General features: G+C 42.5%; 1 protein-coding gene across 1 annotated transcript in view; it reads left to right on the top strand.

Moving 5' to 3' along the window:
- Positions 1 to 14,577, top strand: part of PTGES (prostaglandin E synthase) — a 110,651-nt gene extending 96,074 nt beyond the window's left edge. The window contains exon 3 of the mRNA XM_082263106.1: positions 14,037 to 14,577. Within this exon, the coding sequence (XP_082119232.1) occupies positions 14,037 to 14,286 (250 nt within the window). The 3' untranslated portion in view covers positions 14,287 to 14,577. The remainder of the gene's footprint in view (positions 1 to 14,036) is intronic.
- Positions 14,578 to 16,254: the final 1,677 nt, after the last annotated feature.

Genomic DNA, 16,254 nt, shown 5'->3' with positions numbered 1-16,254 from the left:
ACAGCAGTCTGTGCCAATCTCTGGGGCTGTATCAAAGCCTTTGTACCCATTGGTCAGGTTTCCTCCACTATCCAATGTGCCTCCTCATTTGGCTAGTGGGGACAGCACTCCCCACGACCACATGAATCACACTGTAAGGAACACACTGTGACATCCTGGGGGCATACGAGAACGCGCATGCACGAATTCACTCACTCCGTTAAATGGCAAACTTGCGTTAGCCAATGCGCATGCGCATACGTGCCCGCGCGCCTGCAATAGCGTCACAATCTGGCGCCATACATGGCCTATATAAAGATGACTGACACACTTGTTCCTTGCTGTCTTGTCTGCAGCTTTACCTGTACACCTGATCCTGAACCTGCTGTATCCTGTTGACTTCCTGATTGACCTCCCGACTTGTCCACTACTTCGTCTGCTTGCTGCTAACCCTGACCTTGGCTCGTTCCTGTGACCACTTTCCTGCCTTATCCTTGTTGGCTTATCTGCTTCTGGTTCTGGACTTGTTCATCTCCTGGTGGGACGACCCTGAGGACCGCGACCTGGTGTTCAGCACGCAGCAAAATCCATCCTCACCATCAGAGGCTCTGGTGAAGACCTGCTGTCACTTAGATTCCGCACCTCGGGCTAGCCTGTCTCTACCATCAGTGTGACCCGTCCGTGTTCCTGTTTTACCAAATTCCGCTAGGCAACCTCTGCAAGTCAGGCTCAGCCACCCGCACCATTACACACACATTGAGCACACTGAGCAGACCTAACTCACAGATCCTGCTCCCTGTTAAGCAGAAAGCAATATAGAATTTACCTGCTGCTCCTCTGATAGGCAGACAGAGCCAAAAACTATACTCTCTCTCTAGCACCTACCTAGGAGGGTGCTACATACCCTAACCCTGCTCTAAACTTCTCCACAACTTCCCTGACCTGTCTGGTATGTTCCATTGGCTTTATGATGCTGTTTGTTCACTAACGTTCTCTAACAAATTAGTTCCACTAGATTTTAGTTAGGGGTATCAAAGTAAAGGGGGGGGGGGGTGAATACAAATGCAGGCCACACTTTTCAGATATATATTTGTAAAAAAAATTTTGAAAACCATTTCCTTCCACTTCACAATTATGTGCCACTTTGTGTTGGTCTATCACATAAAATCCCAATAAAATACATTTACGTTTTTTGGTTGTAACATGACAAAATGTGGGAAATTTCAAGGGGTATGAATACTTTTTCAAGGCACTGTACACGTTCAGACGATGACAATTACCGCCAGTTAGCAGTGGTCATCTGTAATACCTACTTAGACTGTTTGTCATGATGCAGATTTACTTTGATCTTTGTGGATTAGGGAACGGGGCGCCAGAATCTTCTTCACAATGAATAGTTGATTCCTTTGCTAAGCAGACTTACTTAACTAAAATAACAATAAAACGGTGTCTGCCTTTACATGCCAGTTAGAGGTACAGGGGATGACAGGGTAGGTCTGCTAAGTAAATTGTACGCCATGCACAAACTCTCAGCGTGGGATCAGCCCGATGTTATTTAAGGAAAACACACCCATAGACTTTAAAGTTGTCTTAAAGGGCAAGTACAATGAAGTGGTAATGTCATTCAGCAAACACCGGAGTTACACTATATTACCAAAAGTATTGGGACATCTGCCTTTACATGCACATGAAATTTAATGGCTTCCCAGTCTTAGTCCGTAGGGTTCAATATTGAGTTGGCCCACCCTTTACAGCTATAACAGCTTCAACTCTTCTGGGAAGACCGTCCACAAGGTTTAGGAGTGTGTCTATGGGAATGTTTGACCATTCTTCCAGAAGCGCATTTGTGTGTCTTCACAGACAGTATATTGAAAGGAACTGTACCAGGTGACTGGAGGAAAGCTAATGTGATACCGATATTCAAAAAAGGGAGGAAGGATTTTCGGGGAAACTATAGACCGGTCAGCCTGACATCAATGTATGTAAATTATTGGAAGGAATGATAAGGGACTATATCGAAGAATTTGCTAAGATCAACAGTTTCATCAGCAGTAATCAGCACGGGTTCACAAAAGGATGTTCTTGCCAAACCAATCTGTTAACATTTTACGAGGAGGTGAGCTGTGAACTAGATAGGGGGAGACCATTCTTCCAGAAGCGCGTTTGTGAGGTCAGGGACTGATGTTGGAAAAAAGGCCTGACTCGCATTCTCCACTGTAATTCATCCCAAAGGTGTTCTATTGGGTTGAGGTCAAGACTCTGTGCAGACCAGTCATGTTCCTCCACCCCAAACTTGTTCATCCATGTCTTTATGGACCTTGCTTTGTGCACTGGTCCAAATCATTTGGTGGAGGGGGGATTATGGTGTTGGGTTGTTTTTCAAGGGTTGGGTTTGAAGGGAACTCTTAAAGGGGTTATAAAGGTTCAGTTTTTTTTTAAATAAAAATAAGAAACATGTTATACTTACATGCTCGGTGCAAGGGTTTTGGCGCTCCTTGCTCCTCCCCTTCATCGGGTGCCCCCACTGAGAGACACTTTCCATGGGGGCACCCGTGTGGGTGCGCTTCCGAGTCCCACTGCTGCATCCATTGACAAAGATAGCGGAACGGAACCAGTTCTAGCACATCCCTTCTGAGGATTGGCGACCAGAACTGGACAGAATACTCCAGGTGTGGTCGGACCAGTGCTTTATAAAGTGGTGGGATTATAGCTTTGTCTTTGGAATATACAGTGGGTACAGAAGGTATTCAGACCCCCTTAAATTTTTCACTCTTTGTTATATTGCAGCCATTTGCTAAAATCATTTAGGTTCATTCTTCTTCCTCATGAATGTACACATAGCACCCCATACTGACAGAAAAACACAGAATTGTTGACATTGTTGCAGATTTATTAAAAAAGAAAAACTGAAATATCACATGGTCCTAAGTATTCAGACCCTTGGCTTAGTATTTAGTAGAAGCCCCCTTTTGATCTAATACAGCCAGGAGTCTTTTTGGGAAAGATGCAACAAGTCTTTCACACCTGGATTTGGGGATCCTCTGCCATTCCTCCTTGCAGATCCTCTCCAGTTCTGTCAGGTTGGATGGTAAACGTTGGTGGACAGCCATTTTTAGGTCTCTCCAGAGATGCTCAATTGGGTTTAAGTCAGGGCTCTGGCTGGGCCATTCAAGAACAGTCACGGAGTTGTTGTGAAGCCACTCCGTTATTTTAGCTGTGTGCTTAGGGTCATTGTCTTGTTGGAAGGTAAACCTTTGGCCCAGTCTGAGGTCCAGAGCACTCTGGAGAAGGTTTTTGTCCAGGATATCCCTGTACTTGGCCGCATTCATCTTTCCCTCGATTGCAACCAGTCGTCCTGTCCCTGCAGCTGAAAAACACCCCCACAGCATGATGTTGCCACCACCATGCTTCACTGTTGGGACTGTATTGGACAGGTGATGAGCAGTGCCTGGTTTTCTCCACACATACCGCTTAGAATTAAGGCCAAAAAGTTCTATTTTGGTCTCATCAGACCAGAGAATCTTATTTCTCACCATCTTGGAGTCCTTCAGGTGTTTTTTAGCAAACTCCATGCGGGCTTTCATGTGTCTTACACTAAGGGGAGGCTTCCGTCGGGCCACTCTGCCATAAAGCCCCGACTGGTGGAGGGCTGCAGTGATGGTTGACTTTCTACAACTTTCTCCCATCTCCTGACTGCATCTCTGGAGCTCAGCCACAGTGATCTTTGGGTTCTTCTTTACCTCTCTCACCAAGGCTCTTCTCCCCCGATAGCTCAGTTTGGCCGGACGGCCAGCTCTAGGAAGGGTTCTGGTCGTCCCAAACGTCTTCCATTTGAGGATTATGGAGGCCACTGTGCTCTTAGGAACCTTAAGTGCAGCAGAAATCTTGTTGTAACCTTGGCCAGATCTGTGCCTTGCCACAATTCTGTCTCTGAGCTCTTCAGGCAGTTCCTTTGACCTCATGATTCTCATTTGCTCTGACATGCATTGTGATCTGGAAGGTCTTATATAGACAGGTGTGTGGCTTTCCTAATCAAGTCCAATCAGTATAATCAAACACAGCTGGACTCAAATGAAGGTGTAGAACCATCTCAAGGATGATCAGAAGAAATGGAAAGCACCTGAGTTAAATATATGAGTGTCACAGCAAAGGGTCTGAATACTTAGGACCATGTGATATTTCAGTTTTTCTTTTTAAATAAATCTGCAACAATGTCAACAATTCTGTGTTTTTCTGTCAGTATGGGGTGCTATGTGTACATTCATGAGGAAGAAGAATGAACTTAAATGACTTTAGCAAATGGCTGCAATATAACAAAGAGTGAAAAATTTAAGGGGGTCTGAATACTTTCCGTACCCACTGTATATCACATCAATTTGTTCACTTGTTTTTTTCTGCACAAACCTTATGCACTTTAATATAAGCACATATATATTTTTTTCTAAGTATTACAGGACTGTTAATATATTTTATATTATATTTGCACTTTATTATTGAGCAAGCGCTATAGGTAATCCTTTATCAAGGTTACTCCATACCCATTCACTAGCGCTTTACTATAGCAGCTGCTTCCCACCCCTTTAGTACTAGTTAATTTGTTTTTTTTTTTCTTTGTTTTTTTAGTTTATAGGGTGTTCCATTGGCGCGGGGGATATACCTCCAGTATATCATACTATTAAATCGAATTTGCCACGTAGTTGCCCACTTGGTTATTTTGTTCAGGTCATTCAGTAAGATTTCTATATCTTGATGAGAAGTTATTGCCCTGCATATTTTTATGTCATCCGCGAAAATTGAGATTAAGCTACTGATTCCATCCTCTATGTTATTGATGAGTAAATTGAACAAAATTGGTCTCAGGACTGAGCCTTCGGGGATCCCACTTACCACTCTAGACCAGTCTGAGTACGCGTTATTTATCACCACCCTTTGGACACGCCCATGTAACCAGTTTTTTATCCAATAACAAACCTTGAGGTTGCGGCCTGCAGACCTTAGTTTGTAGATTAAGCATCTGGGGGGGCTGTATCGAATGCCTTAGCAAAATGCAGGTACACCACATCCACAGGTCTCCCCCTATCTAGTTCACAGCTCACCTCCTCGTAAAATGTTAACAGATTGGTTTGGCAAGAACGTCCTTTTGTGAACCTGTACTGATTACTGCTGATGATACTGTTGATCTTAGCTAATTCTTGGATGTTGTCCCTTATAAACCCTTCCAATAATTTACATACAATTGATGTCAGGCTGACTGGTCTATAGTTTCCCGGAAAATCCCTCCTCCCTTTTTTGAACATTGGTATCACATTAGCTTTCCTCCAGTCACCTGGCACAGTTCCTTTCAATATACTGTCTGTGAAGACACACTAATGCGCTTCTGGAAGAATGGTCAAACATTCCCATAGACACACTCCTAAACCTTGTGGACAGCCTTCCCAGAAGAGTTTATGCTGTTATAGCTGCAAAGGGTGGGCCAACTCAATATTGAACCCTACGGAGTAAGACTGGGATGCCATTAAAGTTCATGTGCGTGTAAAGGCAGGCGTCCCAATACTTTTAGTAATATAGTTTTGCTGGAGTTTTTTCACCTTCCTCTGGATCAACTGCGGGTATAGGATTGTGTATATGCATACCTCCCAACCTTTTGAGATGGGAACGAGGGACACCTAATAGCAAAAGTATGGGACACACCTTCTGACACGTCCCCTTAAAGGAGAACTATATGAAAAAATGATTAAACCCACAAATGCTTTTTTACCACTATTTATATTTAGCTTTATAAATTTACAAATGCAGCAATGTAGAAATTGGATGAAAGGTTTAGCACTGGGAAACACTTTTTGAAACATAAAAAGTGCATTTTATCTACAATTATATAGATCAGAGCAAAATGAGGGACAAATGAGGAGGAAAGAGGGACAAAGGGACTTTGTTCTGAATGAGGGACAGCCCGTTGAACTCTGGGACAGTTGGAAGCTATGCTTATGTACCTGTTTTTCCTTCCTCCTAGCCGTTTAATAGGTTTAATAGACATGCTTCCTAAATGGCTCCAAGGTTTCATTTGCTGTCTGAAGTCCTTTTCAAGTCTTGTTCCTTTCCGAATGGGTTGTAAGCAGAGCACTTTAGCAATTATGACCTGGGACATGCGGATAGAGCCCAAACACTGGGCCACTCTGTGTGTATATACAGCGAGGATTTGTGTATACATAGCCCGTGCTTTTACTGCTGGGAAGAGAGGAACTCCCCTTCTCGTGTTTATATGAATCTGTTTATATAATGTCTCACTTGTCGGTCTGACGCTCCAACGGGGAAAGTGGAGAAGGCACACTCCATGTATAAAACATGCTCCTAATTACCATGCAGCAGGAAAGCTTCAGCTTCACAGACAGCCTTGCCTTCTGTCTGGGAGGTTTGCTGGCTCAGTTGCAGAGCTCAAGGCTACATGGAAAATTAGAGACGAGACGCACAGTAAAAAGTCGCAGCTGTTGCAGATCCTCTGATGAACCACTGTTTACTGAACTACAGTGTGGGGAAAAAGTATTTGATCCCCCCTGCTGTACGTTTGCCCACTGACAAAGAAATGATCAGTCTATAATTTTAATGGTAGGTTTATTTTAATGAGAGACAGAAAAATGCATTTCAAAAAAGTTTTAAATTCATTTGCATTTTAACCACTTTAGCCCCGGAGGATTTGGCTGCTCAAAGACCAGGCCCTATTTTGCAATTCGGTACTGCATGACTTTAACGGACAATTGCGCGGTCGTGCGACGCTGTACCTAAACAAATTTGACCTTCTTTTTTGCCCACAAACAGAGCTTTCTTTTGGTGGTATTTGATCACCTGTGCGATTTTTTGATCATGCGCTATAAAGAAAAAAAGAGCGTCAATTTTGCAAAAATAACAATATTTTTCACATTTTTGTATATGAAATTCCCCAAAAAAAAATGTAAAAATCTAAATTTTTTAACATTTTCGGCCAATTTGTTTTATGCTACATATGTTTGGTAAAAAAAAATCGCAAAAAGCGTATTTTGATTGGTTTGCGCAAAAGTTATCGCGTTTACTAACAAAGGGAAAGATTTTTGTCATTTTTGTTGGGTTTTTTTTAACGCGCAATGGTGGCGATCTGCGATTTTTTTTGTGGGACTGTGACATTGGGGCGGACATATCGGACCCTTGACTGACATTTTTGACACTTTTGGGGTTACCAGTGACATTACTACAGTAATCAGTGCTATACATATGCACTGTTACTGTAAAATGACACTGGTAGTGAAGGGGTTAACTTTTTTTTAGAGGGAGGGGTGGTGTGTGTCCCTAGGGACGTGATTCTAACTGTGATTGGCTGTGGCTTGAGGTGTAGGAACAGTGATCAACGGTCCTACATAGTAGAACCGTATGATCACTGTTCTTACACAGGGGAGAATGACAAGCGGCTTGTTTACATCAGCCGCCTGGCTTTCTCCCGCTGTCACGGACGATCGTGGACATCGGGTCCTCCAGGCACACGCGGGGGGGGGGGTCCGTGACCAAGCGGGACCGCGCCTCCGGCGGCGCGCGCTCGCTCCCCAGAGCCTCACAGGCTAGTGACGTACCCATACGTCACTTTGCCTGTGAGGGGCTGACCGCCGCAGTATATGTACTTGCGGCGGTCGGCAAGTGGTTAATGAATGAAATAAGTATTTGACCCCTTTGCAAAACATGACTTAGTACTTGGTTGGGAAATCACAGAGGTGAGATGTTTCTTGTAGTTGGCCACCAGGTTTGCACACATCTCAGGAGGGATTTTGTCCCACTCCTCTTTTCTGATCCTCTCCAAGTCATTAAGGTTTCGAGGCTGACGTTTGGTACCTCGAACCTTCAGCTCCCTCCACATATTTTCGATGGGATTAAGGTCTGAAGACTGGCTAGGCCACTCCAGGGCCCAAATGTGCCTCTTTTTGAGCCACTACTTTGTTGCCTTTGTCATGTGTTTTGGGTCAATGTCATGCTGGAATACCCATTCACGACCCATTTTCAATGCCCTGCTGAGGGAAGGATGTGAGATTTGACGGTACATGACCCCGTCCATCGTCCCTTTGATACGGTGAAGTTGTCCCGTCCCCTTAGCAGAAAAACACCCCCAAAGCATAATGCTTCCACCTCCATGTTTGATGTTGGGGATGGTGTTCTTGGGGTCATAGGCAGCATTCCTCCTCCTCCAAACACGGCCAGTTGAGCTGATGCCAAAGAGCTGGATTTTGGTCTCATATGACCACAGCACTTTCACCCAGTTCTCCTCTGAATCATTCAGATGTTTATTAGCAAGCTTCGGACGGGCCTGTACATGTGCTTTCTTGAGCAGGGGGACCTTGCGGGCACTGGAGGATTTCAGTCCTTCACGGTGTAGTGTTACCTATTGTTTTCATGGTGACTATGGGCCCAGCTGACTTGAGATCATTGACAAAATTCTCCCATGTAGTTCTGGGCTGATTTCTCACCATTCCCATGATCATTGCAACTCCAAAATCTTGCATGAAGCCCCAGACCGAGGGAGATTGACAGTTATTTTGTGTTTCTTCCATTTATTAATAATCACACCAACTGTTGTCACCCTCTCACCAAGCTGCTTGGCGATGGTCTTGTAGCCCATTCCAGCCTTTTTATAGGCCTACAATCTTGTCCTTGACATCCTTGGACAGCTCTTTAATCTTGGCCATGGGGGAGAGATTGGAATCTGATTGATTGATTGCTTCTGTGGACAGGTGTCTTTTATACAGGTAACAAGCTGAGATTAGGAGCACTCCCATTAAGAGAGTGCTCCTAATTTCAGCTCATTACCTGTATAGAAGATACCTGGGAGCCAGAAGTCTTGCTGATTAATAGGGGATCAAATACTTACCGTATTTCACTCATTAAAAAGCAAATTAATTTAGAACATTTTTTAAATGCGTTTTTCTGGATATTTTTGTTGTTATTCAGTCTCTCACTGTTAATATAAACCTACCATTAAAATTATAGACAAATCACTTCTTTGTCAGTGGGCAATGTACGAAATCAGCAGGGGATCAAATACTTTTTTTCCCTCACTGTAAGTGGAATTAAAGTGGCTCTCAAGACAAAACCTTTCTCTGCTAGGCCCCCTTTGCTCCTATAAGGTCCAATAGTGAGCGTCATGTCGCAAGTAAATATGCAGTATATAAAAGTATCCCATTTATTTGAATATATTGTAAAAGAAAAAACATAACGCAGTATGCAACAATGCAAAGTGGTGCCTTACTGTGTGTTGGGATATCCTGCAATGTGGGTGCATTGAAGATGTGTTAGTTTAGCACAGTGGTCTCCAAACTGCGGCCCGTGGGCCGGATGCCGACCCTTTGCTTGCCTTTATCCAGCCCTTGGGACATGTTTTCTCCCTCTGATATGAGGCACTATTACTCCCACTGACGCAAAAGATGAGGCATTATTCCATCACTGACACCAAAGATGGAACATTATTCTTCTCACTTACACCACTGTCTAGGGAGGTGGGTGAGCGAGCGAAATCTTCATGTATATGGACAGCTTTAATGAATCACTGCTTCGAAAATGATATGCAAGTTAGGAGCCTCCACCTTCCTAGCTAAATACTTGTTGCAGATCAATGACTAACTAAGAACCTGTAAACATGAAACTCGCAACTTAACCACTTGCCGACCAGTCACGTTGACTGTACTGCGGCAAAGTGGTTAGTTATCGTCCAGCGACGTAGACCTACGTCGCTGGACTCCTCCCCTTTCGGGCGGCGCGCGTGCGCCACCGGAGACTCGCTCCCGCTGTATTTAGTCACAGTAGGAGTCGTGCCAGGGGAGGAGAGGCAGTGATCACCGCCGCTCTTCCCCGATCATCGGGGAATCGAGTGTGGAGATCCACCCGCTTGTGTAAAAAAAGCGGGCGGATCTCCTAAGTGACAGACAGGGTCCGATTGCAGGGTTCAGCATAGCTGAACCTGCGATCTGTCCCTGTGTCACTCAGTCACCTCCCCCCACACACGTTAGTAAGCACCAGGCATACATTAACCCCTTGATCACCAATAAAAATTAACCCCTTCCCTGCCAGTGTCATTTTTACAGTAACAGTGCATATGTATAGCACTGATTACTGCAGTAATGTCACTGGTAACCCCAAAAGTGTCAAAAATGTCAGTCAAGGGTCCGATCTGTCCGCCGCAATGTCGCAGTCCCGCAAAAAAAATCGCACATCGTCGCCATTACTCGTTAAAAAAAAAACACCAAAAATGACAGAAATCTTTCCCTTAGTTAGTAAACGCAATAACTTTTGCGCAAACCAATCAAAATACGCTTATTGCGATTTTTTTTACCAAAAATATGTAGCAGAAAACAAATTGGCCTAAAATGATAAAAAATTTAGATTTTTACATTTTTTGGGGGGGAATTTTTATATAAAAAAATCTCAAAAATATTGTTATTTTTTCAAAATTTACGCTCTTTTTCTGTTTATAGCGCAAAAAGTAAAAATTGCACAGGTGATCAAATACCACCAAAAGAAAGCTCTGTTTGTGGGAAAAAAAGTAAATTCCGTTTGGGTACGGCGTCGCATTACCGCGCAATTGTCAGTTAAAGTCGCACAGTGCCGAATCTCAAAAAGTGGCCCGGACGTAAGACAGCAAAATCCTCCGGCGGTAAAGTGGTTAAGAAGCGCGAGTTCAGTAGTGGATCCCATACTTCTAATTTTGAAGGAAAGTTTTCCATTCGAAGATTGGAAGGGTTGTTGTAGAGGTTTACAAGAATGTATGGGATGTGCTCAGTCATACTACAGAGCTGTGTGTGTACAATATATAATATATACAGTATGTTGTTTTTTTACAATGTTGTTAGTAGTTCTTTTGTATGAATCGAGTTGTGGTTTCAGCACTCTTTACCCTGAAATAACATTCTGCTGTTGATGTATATATAAACAGCTATACTGAATGAAAGAGAGCTTTAATGTAAATGTCACAAAACAGAAAAAAATGTTGTATAAATATACCGCTAATAGCAACATAGCTGAAATTCCTCTAAGATCACTGATTGCAACTTTTTCTTTTACAGTCATGCATTTTGTATGTGTATGAGGCCCAGGAAATGATGTTCATTTTATGCTTAAACTCCATTTAAAGGTACACTACAGTCAAAAGTGTAAAAAAGAAAAAGAAACTAGAGGTATTAGAGGGGGACACCCTAACATGACCTGACCTCCTGCTTATCATTCAGGAAAATCTGCTGACTACCGGGCCATACTGTGTCCTTTACTTTACTTGTTGCCAGTAATCTGGTTTTGTGGAGACACTTGCTTGTGCCGGATTTCTAATTTTGGCAGGGTGTTACCTATCCCCACCATCACATTACCTCTTTTCTCTGGAGGACTTCATTATTCCTTTGACATCGTCCTACATTTCCCACCACTCTAAGAGTACTACTGATCCTCACCATCACATTAACTTTTTTCCCTGGAGGACCACATCATTCCTTTGACATCATCTTACATTTTCCACCTTTCAAATGGTACTACTGATCCCTACTATCAGATTGACTTTTTTCCCTGGAGGACTTCATCATTCTTAGTTACATAGTCAGTGAGGCTGAAAAAAGACATCAGTCCATCCAGTTCAACCTATGATGTGTGTGTGTGTTTGCTGTTAACCGTACATTGTATACCCCTGTATGTTGTACATTGTATACCCCTGTATGTTGTACATTGTATACCCCTGTATGTTGTACATTGTGTACCCCTGTATGTTGTGGTCTTTAAGGTGCCCATCTAATAGTTTTTTGAAACTATCAATGCTCCCTGCTGTTACGACTGCTTGTGGAAGAGAATTCCACATCCTTACCGCTCTTACAGTGAAGAACCCCTTACGCACTTTAAGGTTAAACCGCCTTTCCTCTAGTTTTAGTGAGTGGCCATGTGTCTTATTGTATCTCCTTTCTCTGAATAGTTTGTTCCTTATGCTAGGGTCACCAGTACAGTATTTGTACATTGATATCATATCCCCCCTCAAGAGTTTCTTCTCCAGAGAGAATAGGTTCAGTGCTTGTAGTCTTTCCTCATAGCTGATGTCCTCCATTCCCCTAATTATTTCTGTTGCCCTTCTCTGGACTTTCTCCAGTTCCAGCACATCCTTCCTGAGGACCGGTGCCCAGAACTGGACAGCATACTCCAGATGTGGCCGGACCAGAGTCTTGTAGAGTGGGAGAATAATTCCTTTATTTCTGGAGTGAATCCCCTTTTTTATGCATCCCAGTATTCTGCTGGCTTTGTTAGCAGCGGCTTGGCATTGCATGCCACTGCCAAGCCTGTTGTCTACCAGTACCCCTAGTTTGTCCTACATGTTCCACCATTCTCCTTCCTATAACAACCAATATACAATCTAATCTAGTTCCCATTGGAAAATGTTAATACTTTGCTTCTTAACATAAGGGGAAATATATCTATCACTAAGACAGCTATATCTATGAAAACTGATTGAGGAGCATTCTGTAGATTCAGCTACTTTCCATAGACACAGCTATATTTATAGTTGATGACTGGAATAAAGCACCAATATAGCCCAGAGAATTCGATGGTACAAATATACACTGTACATATTGTTATAGCGAACATTTGGAAGTTATATTGTATTTTCTTTTTTTACTTCTCTAAGGCTCCATGTACACGGGACGCTGGAAATGGCCGTTTAGGAGCAGTTGGGCGTTTTTTTCAGAAGCCCCTGAACCCATCTACATTTTATCTTATCTGTCCATGTACACCAGGTCGTTTACAGTCATTTGCAGGCAGTTGCGTTCAGGGACTGTTTTTAGAACGCAATTATTTGTGTTCAAACGTGTGTTTCCCGGCGTTCCAAACGCACAAACGCGTCCGAACGCGTCCGAACGCGTCTGAACGCGATGACCCGCGTTTAGCGTTCGCGTTTTTTCCATTTTAAAGGGAAATAATTTTTTTGACCTCTAGGAACGCTTCTAAACGCAAACGCCCGCAAACGCTGCTAAACGCCCGCTAAACGCAGGTACAAACGCGACCGAACGGACGTTTCAAACGTCCTAAAAATTCCAGCATTCAAAGGGACTTTTAACAACGTCCCGTGTACATGGAGCCTTAGGGCAATCATTTTGAATTCCATGCAAATGTCAAAAATACTTTGTACTGCTGAACAATCGAATAGCCTTATATGACTAATCTAATGGTCTATCTATCTATCTATCTATCTATCTATCTATCTATCTATCTATCTATCTATCTATCTATCTATCTATCTATCTATCTATCTATCTATCTATCTATCTATCTATCTATCTATCTATCTATCTATCTATCTATCTATCTATCTATCTCCTGTGTATGTATATATATATATATATATATATACACACACATATATATATATATATATATATATATATACAGTATAGGAGGTGCTAGAGGGATGTAACCACATCCCTAAAAAATGTGGAGTACATCTCCTCCACTTACCTGTTAGATTCAATGGTGGAGTCCTATTAATACCGGTGCACTCAGAAACTGGTGCATCTGTACATGGTAGCCAATCAGCTTCAATTAAAGCTTTGGCAATAAAACCTGGAAGCTGTTGGTTTCTATGCAAAGCTGCTCCCCATTTTGCACTCTCCCGCATTAGTAAATAATTTGTGGCACTGCACTCATGTATTCATTGGAGAGCACAACTGTTAGATGTAGGGAATTGTATGAGTGGTTTCTGCCTAGAAAATGTCTCCCTTTCAAATGTTCAGTCTTAGCCTGTAGAAAAATTTGCAGATATAGACAGTGTAAATATACAAAATATAATGTTTGCCCTGACCTGATCCTGTGAGAAGAGCTTGAAAAAGGACAAGGGGAAAAAAAGCCAAAGAGAGGCTTGTTAAGGTTATTTTTGCAAAGTTGCTTGGTCTATTTAAAAAGGTACAAATAATATTTAAGATAAGCATTTCACTAATCTACTTAGGTGTTGTCTGGAGTTAACCTGTTCAAAGAACCTTACCTTGATTACTGTGGTCACTATGATCTTTTCTTATTTTTTTTTTCAGAGCTCATCGCAATGACATGGAGAACATCTATCCATTCCTGTTCCTTGGTGCCATCTACTCCTTGTTGGATCCCAACCTGAATATCGCCAGAGTCCATTTCCTCATCTTCTTCTTGGGTCGTCTAGTACACACAGTTGCTTATGTGTTAGCCTTGAAAGCTCCGACACGTTCATTGGCCTACAGCATCGCCCAGCTTCCCTGCTTCTCTATGGCTCTGCAGATCCTCTACTCTGTTACTTCCTACTGGTAAACGAGAATCCAGTAATTGAATCCACTAGGACCATGTGAAAGGGGCCATTTCCCTGCAGTGGCTGGGATGCAGTTCAAGACTCAGGACTGAATTCCGCAAAGACTGTGTACTCTGTCCATGTTAACAGTATTGACTGACATTTTGTTTCTATAATAGTGTTCACGGTTTCTGAAGAATAATGTATATTGTGCAGAACAATCATGAAGTGTTTTTAGAAACTTTTATTTGTCCTTTATCTTTAGTGTTGTGTGAGTCCTGTTTTTTTTTTTTTTACTTGTGTGCCATTTTGTTGTTGGGCTATATAACTAAACGTTCATGATACATGCTTTAAATCTGTCCATATTTTGGAAGGGAAGTCCATATTCCTAGATCCCTCAGGGGCAGGTCTTCTTTTTGATTCAGATGGGGGCATAGTTGGTTGAATTGGCTTTATTAGTGTTATTTTGTATAACGTAGTAGCATCATTGCTTAGGCTTAAAGGGAATCTTTGTTTTCCACGCAGAGCAAGGCAACATGTCCATTTTAATGCTCCCCCTACAGCTGCTTATATATATATATATATATATATATATATATATATATATATATACAGTCAGGTCCATAAATATTGGGACATTGACACAATTCTAATCTTTTTGGCTCTATAAACCACCACAATGGATTTGAAATGAAGCAAGCAAGATATGCTTTAACTGCAGACTTTCAGCTTTAATTTGAGGGTATTTACATCCAAATCAGGTGAAAGGTGTAGGAATTACAACAGTTTGTATATGTGCCTCCCACTTTTTAAGGGACCAAAAGTAATGGGACAGATTAACAATTATAAATCAAACTTTCACTTTTTAATACTTGGTTGCAAATCCTTTGCAGTTACATAGTTACATAGTTACATAGTTAGTGAGGCTGAAAAAAGACACAAGTCCATCCAGTTCAACCTATGTGTGTGTGTTTGCTTTTAACCGTACATTGTATACCCCTGTATGTTGTGGTCTTTAAGGTGTCCATCCAATAGTTTTTTGAAACTATCAATGCTCCCCGCTGATACGACTGCTTGCGGAAGAGAATTCCACATCCTTACCGCTCTTACAGTGAAGAACCCCTTACGCACTTTAAGGTTAAACCGCCTTTCCTCTAGTTTTAGTGAGTGGCCACGTGTCTTATTGTATTCCCTTACTCTAAATAGTTTGTTCCTTATGCTCGGGTCGCCAGTACAGTATTTGTACATTGATATCATATCCCCCCTCAAGCGTCTCTTCTCCAGAGAGAATAGGTTCAGTGCTTGTAGTCTTTCCTCATAGCCGATGTCCTCCATTCCCCTAATTATTTTTGTTGCCCTTCTCTGGACTTTCTCCAGTTCCAGCACATCCTTCCTGAGGACCGGTGCCCAGAACTGGACAGCATACTCCAGATGTGGCCGGACCAGAGTCTTGTAGAGTGGAAGAATAATCTCTTTATTTCTGGAGTGAATCCCCTTTTTTATACAACCCAGTATTCTGTTGGCTTTGCTTGCAGCGGCTTGGCATTGCATGCCACTTCCAAGCCTGTTGTCTACCAGTACCCCCAGGTCCCTTTCCATCCTAGACTCACCCAGAGGTTCCCCCCCTAGTGAGTAGCTTGCTTTCTGGTTTCTGGCCCCCAAGTGCATTACTTTACATTTTTCTACATTAAATCTCATCTGCCATGTAGTTGCCCACCCCGTTATTTTGTTCAGGTCTGCTTGCAAGATTTCCACATCCTGCATAGAAGATATTGGCATGCCTAATTTAGTATCATCTGCAAATACTGAGATTGTACTAGATATCCCCTCCTCTAGATCATTTATGAATAAATTAAACAGGATTGGTCCCAGGACAGAACCCTGGGGGACCCCACTTTCCACACCCGCCCAATCCGAGTACTCCCCATTAATCACCACCCTCTGTACTCTCCCCTGGAGCCATTTCTCTATCCAGGTACTCACCTTATGGT

The sequence above is a fragment of the Pelophylax lessonae genome, assembly GCF_965119305.1.
Source record: "Pelophylax lessonae genome assembly, chromosome: 7".
Classification (NCBI taxonomy): Eukaryota; Metazoa; Chordata; class Amphibia; order Anura; family Ranidae; genus Pelophylax; species Pelophylax lessonae.
Note: the sequence above shows the minus strand (reverse complement) of the source record. Positions and strands in the feature narration are given on the sequence as shown.